This window comes from Triticum aestivum, chromosome 7B (assembly GCF_018294505.1).
Source record: "Triticum aestivum cultivar Chinese Spring chromosome 7B, IWGSC CS RefSeq v2.1, whole genome shotgun sequence".
Taxonomy (NCBI): domain Eukaryota; kingdom Viridiplantae; phylum Streptophyta; class Magnoliopsida; order Poales; family Poaceae; genus Triticum; species Triticum aestivum.
Window position 1 is genome coordinate 386,741,181 of NC_057813.1, and position 18,302 is coordinate 386,759,482.

Sequence of the window (18,302 nt, forward strand, 5' to 3'; positions counted from 1 at the left end):
TCCGGGCGTATCTTCTTGGATGGAGCAGAGTGCACCACCGAAGCGTTTAACCACTCATGAGAGATGTAGCACTCGGGCCAGCGGGCGTATGTGCCGCAGTGACGAGGTCACTCTTCATATCCTTTCACTGTATCTCATTAGCAAAAAAAAAAAATCTCCTTTCACTGTATCTGTGGTGATACATTTTAGTATATTTTTAGAAGGATTATCTTTTACAATGAAACTGTGGGAAGATGGCCACAGTCTCTCTTTTTTTGTTGCGTGGTGAGGCATGGCCACCTTGACTTTGCCTAACAAAAAACGAATTTGATCTTTTGCCGGAGGCGATGGCCCGTCGGTACTGTAACCAGCAGTGCAACCAACCAGGTTTCGGCTCCTCGGACGCAGGCCCCGCTGCACGTAACACGTGCCCCTCCCCTTATCACCTCCCCCCGTTTGCAAACACTCGAGTCCAGCAACATTTCGCGCCACACCCTCCTCTCGTTCCTTCCCCTGCTCCATTTTTCTCTGCTTGCGCGGTGCGGCCACTACCACCACGACACGACACGATGGCCGCCGTGTCCATGGCCCTGTCCCGAGCGCTCGCCGCACGGCATTCCGCTCACCACCTGCAGCTGCACCACCTCCTCGCCGTCTCCACCTCGCCGCCGCGGCTGCCTCTGCTCCCGCGTGGGCCGCCAGCCGGGATCGCGCCTCTGCACCTCACTCGCGGCGGCGGCACGGCCAGGAGGATCATGCCCGTGTGCCCCAGGCTTGGGTCGGGTGGATCGGACGACCTGGCCCCGACGCCCAAGTCGGAACGCACCATGACGGGCTTCGACCTGGCCAGCCTCTGGGTGGGCCTCGTCGTCGGCGTGCCGGCCTACTACCTCGCCGGCAGCCTCGTCGACCTCGGCATGTCGGCGATCCAGGGCGTAGCCACCGTCACGCTCGCCAACCTCATCGTGCTCGCCACGCTCGTGCTCACGGCCGCGCCGGCCGTCACGCACGGGCTGCCGTTCCCGGTGCTCGCGCGCGCCGCCTTCGGGGTTCACGGCGCGCACGTCCCGGCTGTCGTCCGCGCGGTCATCGGCTGCGGGTGGTTCGGGATCGAGTCGTGGATCGGCGGCAGAGCCATCTTCCTCCTCCTGCCGGCGTGGCTCAAGACCCACGCGCCGCTGCTGAAGCCGGTGCCCGGCCTCGGGGCCTCGCCGCTCGAGATCGCGTGCCTCCTCGTCTTCTCGGCCGCGCAGCTCGTTGTCATCATGCGCGGTATGGACGGCATCCGCAAGCTTGAGAAGTACGCAGCACCGGTGCTCGTGGCGCTCACCTCCGCGTTGCTGGCCTGGGCCTACGTCTCTGCCGGCGGCTTCGGGCCCATCCTCTCGCTTCCGCCGCGGCTGGTCGGCGGCGACTTCTGGCAGCTCTTCTTCCCGGCGCTCACCGCCAACATCAGTTTCTGGTCGACGGTGTCCATCAACATCCCGGATTTCGCGCGGTACGCCCGGAGCCAGACGGACCAGGTGCTCGGACAGATCGGGCTGCCGCTGTTCATGGGCATGTTCACCTTCGCCGGCCTCGCCATAACCTCCTCCACCGAGGCCATCTTCGGTCAGGTCATCTCCGACCCCATCGAGCTTCTCAGCCGCATCGGCGGGCCCGCCACCAGGGTCCTCGCCATCTTCGGCATCACCCTCGCCATCATCACCACCAACATCGCCGCCAATGTCGTCGCGCCGGCGAACACCCTCGTCGCGCTCGCGCCGCAGACATTTACATTCGCCAAGGGCGCGCTCGCCACGGCGCTGCTCGGCATCGCCTTGCAGCCGTGGCGGCTGCTCGGCTCCAGCGAGAGCTTCGTCTTCACCTGGCTGCTGGGAAATGCGGCGCTCATGGGGCCCATCGGAGGCGTCGTGCTCGCCGATCACTATATAGTGCGGCGTACCGCGTTGGACGTCGACGCGCTCTACTCGGAGGAAGCCGACAGCGCGTACTACTTCCAGGGCGGCTTCAACGTTGCCGCGATGGTGGCGATGGCGGCAGGATTCGCCGCCGTCATGCCGGGGTTCTTGCACAAGGTCGGGGTGCTGCCGACAATGTCCAAGGCACTCGTCGTGGCCTATGACAATGCCTGGTTCGTCAGTTTCTTCATCGCCGGCGCCGTCTACTCCCTGCTGCGTCTCCGGAGAGGGGTTGAAGTGAAACGACAGTACAGTCGTGCCACTTCATACTCCTACTAGAGCGGGTCTCAGAATGACACTACATACAACAATATTTACTGACAAGACTACTAGTAATAAGCAAACAAGAAAGTGCCTCATAAACAGTGGGATAGAGTTTATATGCCTACATTTATTTTGTGAGACAACATGCTACTGTATGTACGTTGAATATATACATGGTTCAGCTATTTATTTATTTTTGGAATGAGATGGTAGTATTTCTGCGTGAATTACCCCAGTAGATCCTACTCTTGAGTGTGGCCTACATGTATTTTTCTTTGCCACAGAGCCAAAGCGCATAATGTTGTTACTCCCTCTTTTCACTTTTACAAGACGTTTAGACAATTCAGACGATGTCCAAAACTATACAATGTCAGCTGTTCAAAACGTCTTATAAAAAGAACGAAGGGAGTACCTTGGAATTAACGAAGCATGCATCAGTCTCAGGCCTCATTTGTTTGTAGGATTTTTGTAGGAATCATGTATGTATGTTTGGAGCTCCAACGATGAGGTCTAATTACAATGGTTAATGCCTTTTTTAGGATACACCATAGAGAGTTATGTATCAGATTCATAAGAAAAAGAGTTAAGATGGACCATACAATGTCATACGGTATATGATGCATGATAGCAACCACACCACCACTACACCAACATAGGACCGCGGCGGCCAACGCCTTGCGTCGCTGATCAACCTGGCCGCGGCGGCCAAAGCCTGGCGCCATGGACTACTCCGGTCACGGCGGCCACCATATTCCCTGCACACCTCTCATTCTCTGGCGATCTCTACGAGATGCCACGGCTTTGAGCAACGCGAACATGAGAAGAGCGGCAAGTCCGCTAATGTTGTTATCGGTGATACTAATATGAAGGAATCTGGATACGGTATTTTTCCTACCATCCTTTCAGTATTTCAATCCCCTGATTGGTTAATTGACACAGGTGCAAATGTACATGTTTGTGCTGACGCTTTCATGTTTTCTTCTTACCAGGCCACAGGGACTTCTCCTGTGCTGACGGGGAATGGTTCTCATGCCATTGTTCGAGGTGTCGGTACGGTTGATCTGAAGTTTACTTCGGGAAGACTGTGCGTCTGAAGAACGTTCATCATGTGTCGTCCGTCAATAAGAATCTCGTCAGTCGTTCCCGTTTATATCGAGATGGTTTTAAGTTGGGTTTTGAGTCCAATAAAGTTGTAATTTCCAAGTTTGGACAACTTGTTGGAAAAGGCTATGGGTGTGGAGGCTTGTTCCGCCTATCTTTGTCAGATATTTGCACTACAGTTATTAATAATATGTTTGCCACAATAATGAGTCTGATATTTAGCATTCAACACTTTGTCATATTAACTTTAGTTGATGACGCGGCTAGCCAATATGAATGTAATTCTGAAAATCCCTACTGTCAAAGGCTCCAAGTATCAAGTATGTGTGCAAGCTAGCAACCTCGCAAGTCCCATAAGGCTGCAGAGGCAAGAGACTTTGCGCCACTAGAGCTTATACATTCTGATCTTTGTGAGATGAAAGGCGTGTTGACAAAAGGTGGAAAGAGATACGTCATGACATTAATTGATGACTCCACTAGATATTGTTATATGTATCTTCTGAAATCAAAAGATGAGGCTTTAACTTTCTTCAGAAACTATAAAGCTGAAGCGGAGAACCAACTTGATCGGAAAATTAGACGACTAAGGTCTGATCGTGGTGGAGAGTATTTTTCTTATGAATTTGATTTGTTTCGTGCGGAACATGGTATAATCCATGAGAGGACGCCTCCCTACTCACCTCAGTCGAATGGGGTGGCTGAAAGAAAGAACCGAACTCTAACTGATTTGGTTAACGCCATGTTAGACACGTCGGGTCTTTCCAAGGAATGGTGGGGGAGGCGCTAATGACTGCATGCCATGTCCTAAACCGAGCTCCCACAAAGCATGAGACCATGACTCCATTTGAGGAATGGGAAAGGAAAAGGTTGAAACTCTCTTACCTACGTACTTGGGGTTGTTTGGCGAAAGTCAATATACCAATTCCCAAGAAGCGCAAGCTTGGACCAAAAACCGTGGATTGTGTTCTTCAAGGCTATGCTTTTCATAGCATTGGCTACAGATTTTTGATAATAAAATCTGAGGTATCTGACATGCATGTTGGTACGATTATGGAGTCTAATGATGCAACTTTGTTTGAGGACATATTTCCTATGAAGAATATGTCGAGTTCGTCAAATCAGGAGATTCCTACTCCATCTAGTGAGGAAATCATTGTAATTCCTGAACCCACCATTGCGATGTAACACGTTGAGAATCATGTTGAGGGTGACAATGAAACTCCTGTAAGGAATAAGAGATAGAGGACTGCAAAGTCCTTTAGTGATGATTTCATTGTGTACCTCGTGGATGACACACCCATGACTATTTCAGAAGCCTATGCATGTCCTGATGTTGACTACTGGAAGGAAGCTATTGTCGGGAAACATAACATGCAATTTCAAAAAAATTCCTATGCTCACACAAGATCTATCTAGGAGATGCATAGCAACGAGAGGGGAAGAGTGTGTCCACATACCCTTGTAGACCGAAAGCGGAAGCGTTTGCCAACGCAGTTGATGTAGTCGTACTTCTTCTTGTTCCGACCAATCAAGTACTGAACGTACGGCACCTCCGAGTTCTGCACACGTTCAGCTTGATGACGTCCCTCGAACTCTTGATCCAGCAGAGTGTCGAGGAAGTAGAAGAGTTCCGTCAGCACAATGGCGTGGTGATGGTGATGGTGAAGTTATCCGCGCAGGGCTTCGCCTAAGCAGTACGGGAATATGACAGGAGGAGTAAACTGCGGAGGGGGGTGCCGCACACGGCTAACAATCGTTGGTGTATGTTCTAGGCACCCTGTTATGGCGCTGCTAGAAGGAGGGTGCGAGAGGGCCGGCCGGGGGCCTTTTGCCCACGGCCAGGCAAGAGGGAAGGGATTTCCTTCTTAATTCTTGCTTGATTAGATTGATACATCTCCTCTCTTTATATAGAGAGGTTTACTTAACTCCCAAGCAAGGCTTACTTGACCCCTAAGCAAGCGACCCTTATCTCTAATTAACCCTAAGACTAACGGGCTATACCGCCAGCCCAGGCCCATTACGTACTCTAACACTACACCCCACCTAGACATGCAGCTTGTCCTCGAGCTGCAGCCTAACCAACTTATAACCATGACTCGACGCAACACAAACCTAACACCTAAAAACAAGCCTTTTACATCTCGGCTTGTGTTATTACTCTCAAACTGAAATAGACTGGGACGCTTTATTTTGGACGTGCACGTGTACAGCCACCTGGATCCCATGAACACCACCTGGACAAAAGGAGTGCATGTGTATGGCTGTTGGTCTGCACTGCACAGGGAAGAGTGGAGGGCTTGCGATGGAGAATGTCGAGGAGGGGTGCACCCCCCCAACCGCCGATGTCGCAGACTTTGAGGTCGCTTCCCACGGGGAAAACAGCATGCCCACCGCCCGTGGGGGAAACCGCATGCCCAAGATCCTCGACGCAGCGGACGAGATCGAGGTCCTTTGCATAGCGAAGGGCAACTTGGAGGAGCGGCAGCTGTAGACCACACATCTCCCGCACACGCCGACGCGCTAGGAGGCCGCATGCAGCAGCCTGCAGCCTCACCGCCGCCGACACGTGGCGGGTAGCAATCCAAGATGGAAGCGGTGACTGCGGCGGCGGGGACTTGATCTGCTGGATGTGGACGCCCTGGGATGGCGGCGGCGCTGATGGGAACAAGGTCGTCGCAGTCCCGTCGTAGGGCATCCCATACTGGGCGGCGGAGCTGGCCGGCGATGGCTGCTGCGGTGTCGCGCCGGGCAGCAGCAGCGGCTGCTGCGACAAAGCACCGAGCGCGACAGAGGCCGCTAGGAGCGGCGGCTGCCACTGCAGCCAGGGCTGGGCGATGGTGGCGATGGATGGCAGCTGCAGCGGCCCGGCGAAGGCCGCCTGGTGCGGCGGCTGCCACGGCGGCGCAACCAAGGGTGGCCCGTAGGACCCGGCCAAGAACATGTGGATCTCCTGGACCGCCTGGGTTAGGTCCCGCAGCACCCCGAACACCTCCGGGGTGAGTACGGTGGGGGCGGGCATGATGGAGGATCCCGGCGCGGGCAGGAGCGGGGCGACGGTTGTGGTGGTCACCGGAGGCGACGAGGTGACCGGCAGTGGAAGAGACGGGCTTGGCGGCGGTGAAGACATGATCGAACCGAGCTGATACCAAATTGTTATGGCGCTGCTAGAAGGAGGGTGCGAGAGGGCCGGCCGGTGGCCTTTTGCCCACAGTCAGGCAAGAGGGAAGGGATTTCCTTCTTAATTCTTGCTTGATTAGATTGATACATCTCCTCTCTTTATATAGAGCGGTTTACTTGACTCCCAAGCAAGGCTTACTTGACCCCTAAGCAAGCGACCCTTATCTCTAATTAACCCTAAGACTAACGGGCTATACCGCCAGCCCAGGCCAATTACGTACTCTAACACGCCCCCTTCCCATGTATATAAAGGTGTGAGAGGGATAGAGGCAGCCTAGGGCACGGCTTGGGCCCCTAGTCCAATTTGGCCTCCCCCTTTCCTTTTACCGAAAGGGGGAAAAGAGGGAAGAGGGAAGGAGGAAGGAAAGGTGGGGCCGAACCCCCTCCTCCTTCTCCTATTCGGCCTCCTACCATAAGGGTGGCACTGTGAGCTGGTGTGCTCCCCTCCTATGGCACATATGGCCCATATCTTCCACTGAGGGGTTCCATTAACCCCCCCCCCCCCCCGATACTCCGATGTGTACCCGATACATTCTGGAACACTTTCGGTGTCCGAATACTATCATCCTATATATCAATCTTTACCTCTCGACCATTTCGAGACTCCTCGTCATGTCCGTGATCTCATCCAGGACATCGAACAACATACGATCACCAAATAACATAACTCATATAATACAAAATCATCATCGAACATTAAGCGTGCGGACCCTATGGGTTTGAGAACTATGTAGACATGACTGAGACAACTCTCCGGTCAATAACCAATAGAGGAACCTGGATGCTCATATTGGCTCCCACATATTCTACGAAGATCTTTATCGGTCGAACCGTTATGACAGCATACATTATTACCTTTGTCATCGGTATGTTACTTGCCCGAGATTCGATCGTCAGTATCTTCATACCTAGTTCAATCTCATTACCGGCAAGTCTATTTACTCGTTCCGTAATGCATCATCCTGCAACTAACTCATCAATCACTTTGCTTTCAAGGCTTCTTATGATGTGCATTACCGAGAGGGCCCAGAGATACCTCTCCGATACTCGGAGTGACAAATCCTAATCTTGATCTATGCCAATCCAACAAACACCTATAGAGATACCTGTAGAGCATCTTTATAATCACCCAGTTACGTTGTGACATTTGATAGCACATAAGGCATTCCTCCGGTATCCGGGAGTTGCATAATCTCGTAGTCGAAAGAATATGTATTTGACATGAAGAAAGCAATAGCAATAAAACTGAACGATCATAATGCTAAGCTAACGAATGGGTCTTGTCCATTACATCATTCTCCTAATGATGTGATCCTGTTTATCAAATGACAACACATGTCTATGGTTAGGAAACTTAACCATCTTTGATCAACGAGCTAGTCTAGTAGAGGCTTACTAGGGACACAGTATTTTATGCATGTATTCACACATGTATCAAGTTTCCGGTTAATACAATTCTAGCATGAATAATAAACATTTACCATGAAATTAGGAAATATGAAGTAATTGTTGGGAACGCAGTAATTTCAAAAAAAATCCTATGATCATGCAAGATCTATCTAGGTGATGCATAGCAACGAGAGAGGAGAGTGTTGTCTATGTACCCTCATAGAACGAAAGCGGAAGCGTTATGACAACACAGTTGATGTAGTCATATGTCTTCACGATCCGACCGGTCCTAGCACCGAAGGTACGGCACCTCCGTGATCTGCACACGTTCAGCTCGGTGACGTCCCACGAACTCTAGATCCAGCTGAGGTCGAGGGAGAGTTTCTCAGCACGATGGCGTGGTGACGATGATGATGAAGTTACCGGCGCAGGGCTTCCCCTAAGCACTACGACGATGTGACCGAGGTGGAAATCTGTGGAGGGGGGCACCGCACACGGCTAAAAGATCAACTTGATCAACTTGTGTGTCTATGGGGTGCCCCCCTCCCCCGTATATAAAAGAGGGGAGGAGGGGGCCGGCCAGCCTCATGGTGCGCCCCCAAGGGGGGGATTCCTACTCCTACTAGGAGTAGGTTTCCCCCTTTTCCTAGTCCAACTAGGAGGGGAAGGAAGGGGAAGAGAAGAAGAAGGAAAGGGGGGCCATCCCCCCACCCAATTCGGATTGGGCTTGGGGGGCGCCCCACCTCTTGGCCACCTCCTCTCTCTTCCACTAAAGCCCATGTAGGCCCATTAAGCCCCCAGGGGGTTCCAGTAACCCTCTGATACTCCAGTTTTATCCGAAACTCATCTGGAACACTTCCAGTGTCCGAATATAGTCGTCCAATATATCAATCTTTATGTCTCGACCATTTTGAGACTCCTCGTCATGTCCGTGATCACATCCAGGACTCCGAACAACCTTCCGTACATCATATAACATAAACTCATAATACCAATCGTCATCGAACGTTAAGCGTGCGGACCCTATGGGTTCGAGAACTATGTAGACATGACCGAGACACGTCTCCGGTCAATAACCAATAGCGGAACCTGGATGCTCATATTGGTTCCTACATATTCTACGAAGATCTTTATCGATCAAACCGCATAACAACATACGTTGTTCCCTTTGTCATCGGCATGTTACTTGCCCGAGATTCGGTCGTTGGTATCATCATACCTAGTTCAATCTCGTTACTGGCAAGTCTCTTTACTCGTTCCGTAATACTTCATCCTGCAACTATCTCATTAGTTACAATGCTTGCAAGGCTTATAGTGATGAGTATTACCGAGAGGGCCTAGAGATACCTCTCCAAAACACGGAGTGACAAATCTTAATCTCGATCTATGCCAACCCAACAAACACCTTCGGAGACACCTGTAGAGCACCTTTATAATCACCCATTTATGTTGTGATGTTTGGTAGCACACAAAGTGTTCCTTCGGTATTCGGGAGTTGCATAATCTCATAGTCTGAGGAAATTGTATAAGTCATGAAGAAAGAAGTAGCAATGAAACTGTCATGATCGTAATGCTAAGCTAACAGATGTGTCATGTCCATCACATCATTCTCCTAATGATGTGATCCCGTTCATCAAATGACAACACATGTCTATGGTTAGGAAACATAACCATCTTTGATTAACGAGCTAGTCAAGTAGAGGCATACTAGAGACTATATGTTTTGTCTATGTATTCACACATGTACTAAGTGTTCAGTTAATACAATTCTATCATGAATAATAAACATTTATCATGATTCAAGGAAATAAATAATAACTTTATTATTGCCTCGACGCAGCGGACGAGATCGAGGTCCTTTGCACAGCGAAGGGCAACTTGGAGGAGCGGCAACTGCAGACCACACATCTCCCGCACACGCCGACGCGCTAGGAGGCCGCACGCAGCAGCATGCAGCCTCACTGCCGCCGACACGTGGCGGGTAGCGATCCAAGACGGAAGCGGTGACTACGGCGGCGGGGACTTGATCTGCTGGATGTGGACGCCCTGGGATGGCGGCGGCGCTGATGGGAACAAGGTCGTCGTAGTCCCTTCGTAGGGCATCCCATATTGGGCGGCGGAGCTGACCAGCAATGGCTGCTGCGGTGTCGCGCCGGGCAGCAGCAGCGGCTGCTGCGGCAAAGCACCGAGCGCGACGGAGGCCGCTAGGGGCGGCAGCTGCCACTGCAGCCAGGGCTGGGCGATGGTGGCGATGGATGGCAGCTGCAGCGGCCCGGCGAAGGCCGCCTGGTGCGGCGGCTGCCACGACAGCCACGGCGGCGCAGCCAGGGGTGGCCCGTAGGACCCGACCAAGAACATGTGGATCTCCTGGACCGCCTGGGTTAGGTCCCGCAGCACCCCGAACACCTCTGGGGTGAGGACGGTGGGGGCAGGCTCGATGGAGGATCCCGGCGCGGGCAGGAGCGGGGCGACGGTCGTGGTGGTCACCGGAGGCGACGAGGTGACCGACAGTGGAAGAGACGGGCTTGGCGGCGGTGAAGACATGATCGAACCGAAGCTAGCTGATACCAAATTGTTATGGCGCTGCTAGAAGGAGGGTGCGAGAGGGCCGGTCGGGGGCCTTTTCCACACAGTTAGGCAAGAGGGAAGGGATTTCCTTCTTAATTCTTGCTTGATTAGATTGATACATCTCCTTTCTTTATATAGAGCGGTTTACTTGACTCCCAAGCAAGGCTTACTTGACCCCTAAGCAAGCGACCCTTATCTCTAATTAACCCTAAGACTAACGGGCTATACCGCTAGCCCAGGCCAATTACGTACTCTAACACGCCCCCTCCCCACGTATATAATGGTGTGAGAGGGATAGAGGCAGCCTAGGGCGCGGCTTGCGCCCCTAGTCCAATTTGGCCTCCCCCTTTCCTTTTACCGAAAGGGGGAAAAGAGGGAAGAGGGAAGGAGGAAGGAAAGGTGGGGCCGAACCCCCTCCTCCTTCTCCTATTCGGCCTCCTACCATAAGGGTGGCACTGTGGGCTGGTGTGCTCCCCTCCTATGGCACATATGGCCCATATCTTCCACTGGGGGGTTCCATTAACCCCCCCCCCCCCCCCCCGATACTCCGATGTGTACCCGAGACATTCTGGAACACTTCCGGTGTCCGAATACTATCATCCTATATATCAATCTTTACCTCTCGACCATTTCGAGACTCGTCATCATGTCCGTGATCTCATCCAGGACATCGAACAACATACGATCACCAAATCACATAACTCATATAATACAAAATCATCATCGAACATTAAGCGTGCGGACCCTATGGGTTTGAGAACTATGTAGACATGACTGAGACAACTCTCCGGTCAATAACCAATAGCGGAACCTGGATGCTCATATTGGTTCCCACATATTCTACGAAGATCTTTATCGGTCGAACCGTTATGACAGCATACATTATTACCCTTGTCATCGGTATGTTACTTGCCCGAGATTCGATCATCGGTATCTTCATACCTAGTTCAATCTCATTACCGGCAAGTCTATTTACTCGTTCCGTAATGCATCATCCTGCAACTAACTCATCAATCACTTTGCTTTCAAGGCTTCTTATGATGTGCATTACCGAGAGGGCCCAGAGATACCTCTCCGATACTCGGAGTGACAAATCCTAATCTTGATCTATGCCAATCCAACAAACACCTATAGAGATACCTGTAGAGCATCTTTATAATCACCCAGTTACGTTGTGACATTTGATAGCACATAAGGCATTCCTCCGGTATCCGGGAGTTGCATAATCTCGTAGTCGAAAGAATATGTATTTGACATGAAGAAAGCAATAGCAATAAAAGTGAACGATCATAATGCTAAGCTAACGAATGGGTCTTGTCCATTACATCATTCTCCTAATGATGTGATCCCGTTTATCAAATGACAACACATGTCTATGGTTAGGAAACTTAACCATCTTTGATCAACGAGCTAGTCTAGTAGAGGCTTACTAGGGACACAGTATTTTGTGCATGTATTCACACATGTATCAAGTTTCCGGTTAATACAATTCTAGCATGAATAATAAACATTTACCATGAAATTAGGAAATATGAAATAATTGTTGGGAACGCAGTAATTTCAAAAAAATTCCTATGATCACGCAAGATCTATCTAGGTGATGCATAGCAACGAGAGAGGAGAGTGTTGTCTACGTACCCTCATAGAACGAAAGCGGAAGCGTTATGACAACGCAGTTGATGTAGTCATACGTCTTCACGATCCGACCCGTCCTAGCACCGAAGGTACGGCATCTCCGTGATCTGCACACGTTCAGCTCGGTGACGTCCCATGAACTCTAGATCCAGCTGAGGTCGAGGGAGAGTTTCTCAGCACGACGGCGTGGTGACGGTGATGATGAAGTTACCGGCACAGGGCTTCCCCTAAGCACTACGACGATATGACCGAGGTGGAAATCTGTGGAGGGGGGCACCGCACACGGCTAAAAGATCAACTTGATTAACTTGTGTGTCTATGGGGTGCCCCCCTCCCCCGTATATAAAAGAGGGGAGGAGGGGGCCGGCCGGCCTCATGGTGCGCCCCCAAGGGGGGGATTCCAACTCCTACTAGGAGTAGGTTTCCCCCTTTTCCTAGTCCAACTAGGAGGGGAAGGACAGGGAAGAGAAGAAGAAGGAAAGGGGGGCCGTCCCCCCACCCAATTCGGATTGGGCTTGGGGGGCGCCCCACCTCTTGGCCGCCTCCTATCTCTTCCACTAAAGCCCATGTAGGCCCATTAAGCCCCCAGGGGGTTCCGGTAACCCTCTGATACTCCAGCTTTATCCGAAACTCATCTGGAACACTTCTTGTGTCCGAATATAGTCGTCCAATATATCAATCTTTATGTCTTGGCCATTTCGAGACTCCTCGTCATGTCCATGATCACATCTGGGACTCCGAACAACCTTCGGTACATCATATAACATAAACTCATAATACCAATCGTCATCGAACGTTAAGCGTGCGGACCCTACGGGTTCGAGAACTATGTAGACATGACCGAGACACGTCTCCGGTCAATAACCAATAGCGGAACCTGGATGCTCATATTGGTTCCTACATATTCTACGAAGATCTTTATCGGTCAAACCGCATAACAACATACGTTGTTCCCTTTGTCATCGGCATGTTACTTGCCCGAGATTCAGTCATCGGTATCATCATACCTAGTTCAATCTCATTACCGGCAAGTCTCTGTACTCGTTCTGTAATACTTCATCATGCAACTATCTCATTAGTTACAATGCTTGCAAGGCTTATATTTATGAGTATTACCGAGAGGGCCCAGAGATACCTCTCCGAAACACGGAGTGACAAATCCGAATCTCGATCTATGCCAACCCAAGAAACACCTTCGGACACACCTGTAGAGCACCTTTATAATCACCCATTTACGTTGTGATGTTTGGTAGCACAAAAAGTGTTCCTTCGGTATTCGGGAGTTGCATAATCTCATAGTCTGAGGAAATTGTATAAGTCATGAAGAAAGCAGTAGCAATGAAACTGTCATGATCATAATGCTAAGCTAACAGATGTGTCATGTCCATCACATCATTCTCCTAATGATGTGATCCCGTTCATCAAATGACAACACATGTCTATGGTTAGGAAACGTAACCATCTTTGATTAACGAGCTAGTCAAGTAGAGGCATACTAGGGACTATATGTTTTGTCTATGTATTCACACATGTACTAAGTTTTCAGTTAATACAATTCTATCATGAATAATAAACATTTATCATGATTCAAGGAAATAAATAATAACTTTATTATTGCCTCTAGGGCATATTTCCTTCAGTCTCCCACTTGCACTAGAGTCAATAATCTAGATTACATAGTAATGATTGTAATACCCATGGAGCTTTGGTGTTGATCATGTTTTGCTCGTGGAAGAGGCTTAGTCAACTGGTCTGCAACATTCAGATCCGTGTGTATCTTGAAAATCTCTATGTCCCCTTCCGACACTTGATGACGGATGGAATTGAAGCGTCTCTTGATGTGCTTGGTTTTCTTGTGAAATCTGGATTGCTTTGCCAAGGCAATTGCACCAATATTGTCACAAAAGATTTTCATTGGACCTGATGCACTAGCTATGACACCTAGATCGGATATGAACTCCTTCATTTGCTGCTTTCGAAGCAGCAATGTACTCTGCTTCACACGTAGATCCCGACACAACGCTTTGCTTGGAACTGCACCAACTGATAGCTCCTCCATTCAATAAAAATACGTATCCGGTTTGCCACGTAGAGTCATCCAGATCAGTGTCAAAGCTTGCATTGACGTAACCGTTTACGACGAGCTCTTTTTCACCTCCATAAACGAGAAACGTATCCTTAGTCCTTTTCAGGTATTTCAGGATGTTCTTGACCGCTGTCCGGTGCTCCACTCCAAGATTACTTTGGTACCTCCCTACTATGCTTATAGCAAGGCACACATCAGGTCTGGTACACAGCATTGCATACATGATAGAACCTATGGCTGAAGCATAGGGAATGACTTTCATTTTCTCTCTATCTTCTGCAGTGGTTGGGCATTGAGTCTGACTCAACTTCACACCTTGTAACACAGGCAAGAACCCTTTCTTCGACTGATCCATTTTGAACTTTTTCAAAACTTTATCAAGGTATGTGCTTTGTGAAAGTCCAATTAAGCATCTTGATCTATCTCTATAGATCTTGATGCCCAATATGTAAGCAACTTCTTGATACGTCTCCAATGTATCTATAATTTATGAAGCATTCATGCTATTTTATTATCTGTTTTGAATGATTACGGGCTTTATTATACACTTTTATATTACTTTTGGGACTAACCTACTAACCGGAGGCCCAGCCCATATTGCTGTTTTATTGCCTGTTTCAGTATTTCGAAGAAAAGGAATATCAAACAGAGTCCAAACGGAATGAAACTTTCGGGAGCGTGATTTTTGGAAAGGATATGATCAGGGAGACTTGGAGTTCAAGCCAGGGAAGGTTCGAGGAAGCCAGGAGATAAGAGGGCGCGCCAACCCCCTGGGCACGCCCCCTATCTCCTGGGCCCCTCGAGGCTCCCCCGACCGACTTCTTTCGCCTATATAAGTCCATGTACCCTAAAAACATCGAAGACGAAGATAGATCAGGAGTTCCGCCGCCGCAAGCCTTTGTAGCCACCAAAAACCTCTTGGGAGCCCGTTCCGGCACCCTTCCGGAGGGGGGATCCCTCACCGGTGGCCATCTTCATCATCCCGGCGCTCTCCATGACGAGGAGGGAGTAGTTCACCCTCGGGGCTGACGGTATGTACCAGTAGCTATGTGTTTGATCTCTCTCTCTCTCTCTCTCTCTCGTGTTCTCTCTATGGCACGATCTTGATGTATCGCGAGCTTTGCTATTATAGTTGGACCTTATGATGTTTCTCCCCCTCTACTCTCTTGTGATGAATTGAGTTTTCCCTTTGAAGTTATCTTATCGGATAGAGTCTTTAATGATTTGAGAACACTTGATGTATGTCTTGCCGTGCTTATTTGTGGTGACAATGGGATATCACGTGATCCACTTGATGTATGTTTTGGTGATCAACTTGCGGGTTCCGCCCATGAACCTATGCATAGGGGTTGGCACACATTTTTGTCTTGACTCTCCGGTAGAAACTTTGGGGCACTCTTTGAAGTACTTTGTGTTGGTTGAATAGATGAATCTGAGATTGTGTGATACATGTCGTATAATCATGCCCACGGATACTTGAGGTGACAATGGAGTATCTAGGTGACATTAGGGTTTTGGTTGATTTTTGTCTTAAGGTGTTATTCTAGTATGAACTCTATGATAGATTGAACGAAAAGAATAGCTTCGTGTTATTTTACTATGGACTTTTGAATAAATAGAACAGAAAGGATAACTTTGAGGTGGTTTCGTACCCTACCATAATCTCTTCATTTGTTCTCCGCTATTAGTGGCTTTGGAGTGACTCTTTGTTGCATGTTGAGGGATAGTTATATGATCCAATTATGTTATTATTGTTGAGAGAACTTGTACTAGTGAAAGTATGAACCCTATGCCTTGTTTCCTACCATTGCAATACCGTTTACGCTCACTTTTATCATTAGTTACCTTGCTGTTTTTATATTTTCACATTACAAAAACCTATATCTACTATCCATATTACACTTGTATCACCATCTCTTCGCTGGACTAGTGCACCTATACAATTTACCATTGTATTGGGTGTGTTGGGGACACAAGAGACTCTTTGTTATTTGGTTGGGTTGTTTGAGAGAGACCATCTTCATCCTGCGCCTCCCACGGATTGATAAACCTTAGGTCATCCACTTGAGGGAAATTTGCTACTGTCCTACAAACCTCTGCACTTGGAGGCCCAACAACGTCTACAAGAAGAAGGTTGTGTAGTAGACATCACTTCTCCGAGGTCTTTCATTGAAAAACTCTTATTCAAGTATCCTTTTATGTTATCCAGAAATTCTATATCATTCCCAATCAACAATATGTCATCCACATATAATATTAGAAATGCTACAGAGCTCCCTCTCACTTTCTTGTAAATACAGGCTTCTCCAAAAGTCTGTATAAAACCATATGCTTTGATCACACTATCAAAATGTTTATTCCAACTCCGAGAGGCTTGCACTAGTCCATAAATGGATCGCTGGAGCTTGCACACTTTGTTAGCACCTTTTGGATCGACAAAACCTTCTGGTTGCATCATATATAACTCTTCTTTAAGAAATCCATTCAGGAATGCAGTTTTGACATCCATCTGCCAAATTTCATAATCATAAAATGCGGTAATTGCTAACATGATTCGGATAGTCTTAAGCATCGCTACGGGTGAGAAAGTCTCATCGTAGTCAACTCCTTGAACTATTCGAAAACCTTTTGCAATAAGTTAAGCTTTTTAAACAGTAACATTATCGTCTGCGTCGGTCTTCTTCTTAAAGATCCATTTATTTTATATGGCTTGCCGATCATCGGGCAAGTCCACCAAAGTCCACACTTTGTTCTGATACATGGATCCCATCTCAGATTTCATGGCCTCAAGCCATTTCGCGGAATCTAGGCTCATCATCGCTTCCTCATAGTTCATAGGTTCATCATGGTCTAGTAACATGACTTCTAGAACAGGATTACCATACCACTCTGGTGCGGATCTTACTCTAGAAGACCTACGAGGTTCGGTAGTAACTAGATCTGAAGCTTCATGATCATCATCATTAGCTTCGTCACTAATTGGTGTAGGAATCACGAGAACTGATTTCTGTGATGAACTACTTTCCAACAAGGGAGAAGGTACAACTACCTCATTAAGTTCTACTTTCCTCCCAGTCACTTCTTTGGAGAGAAACTCCTTCTCTAGAAAGGATCCATTCTTAGCAACAAAGATTTTGCCTTCGGATCTGTGATAGAAGGTGTACCCAATAGTTTCCTTTGGGTATCCTATGAAGACGCACTTCTCCGATTTGGGTTCGAGCTTATCAGGCTGAAGCTTTTTCACATAAGCATCGCAACCCCAAACTTAAAGAAACGACAACTTTGGTTTCTTCCCAAACCACAGTTCATAAGGTGTCGTCTCAACAGATTTTGATGGTGCCCTATTTAAAGTGAATGCAGCCATCTCTAAAGCATAACCCCAAAACGATAGTGGTAAATCAGTAAGAGACATCATAGATCGCACCATATCAAATAAAGTACGGTTACGATGTTCGGACACACCATTTCGCTGTGGTGTTCCAGGTGGCGTTAATTGTGAAATTATCCCATGTTGTTTCAAATGAAGACCAAACTCGTAACTCAAATATTCTCCTCCACAATCAGATTGTAGAAACTTTATTTTCTTGTTACGATGATTTCCCACTTCACTCTGAAATTCTTTGAACTTTTCAAATGTTTCAGACTTATGCTTCATTAAGAAGATATAACCATATCTGCTCAAATCATCTGTGAAGGTAAGAAAATAACGATACTCACCACAAGCCTCAATACTCATTGGACCGCATAAATCGGTATGTAATTTCCAACAAGTTAGTAGCTCGTTCCATTGTTCCGGAGAACGGAGTCATCTTGCCCATAAGGCACGGTTTGCAAGCACCAAGTGATTCATAATCAAGTGATTCCGTGATTCATAATCAAGTGATTCCAAAAGTCCATCAGCATGTAGTTTCTTCATGCGCTTTACACCGATATGACCCAAACGGTAGTGCCACAAATAAGTTGCACTATCATTATTAACCTTGCATCTTTTGGCTTCAACACTATGAATATGTGTATCATCACTATCGAGATTCAACAAAAATAGACCACTCAACAAGGGTGCATGACCATAAAAGATATTACTCATATAAATAGAACAACCATTATTCTCTGATTTAAATGAATAACCGTCTCGCATTAAA

General features: G+C 48.3%; 1 protein-coding gene across 1 annotated transcript; it reads left to right on the forward strand.

Moving 5' to 3' along the window:
• Nucleotides 1-450: 450 nt before the first annotated feature.
• Nucleotides 451-2,431, forward strand: LOC123160157 (purine-uracil permease NCS1-like). The gene has a single exon (XM_044577970.1). It carries the CDS (start codon nucleotides 549-551, stop codon nucleotides 2,217-2,219), a length of 1,671 nt encoding a protein of 556 aa, XP_044433905.1. The 5' UTR covers nucleotides 451-548; the 3' UTR covers nucleotides 2,220-2,431.
• Nucleotides 2,432-18,302: the final 15,871 nt, after the last annotated feature.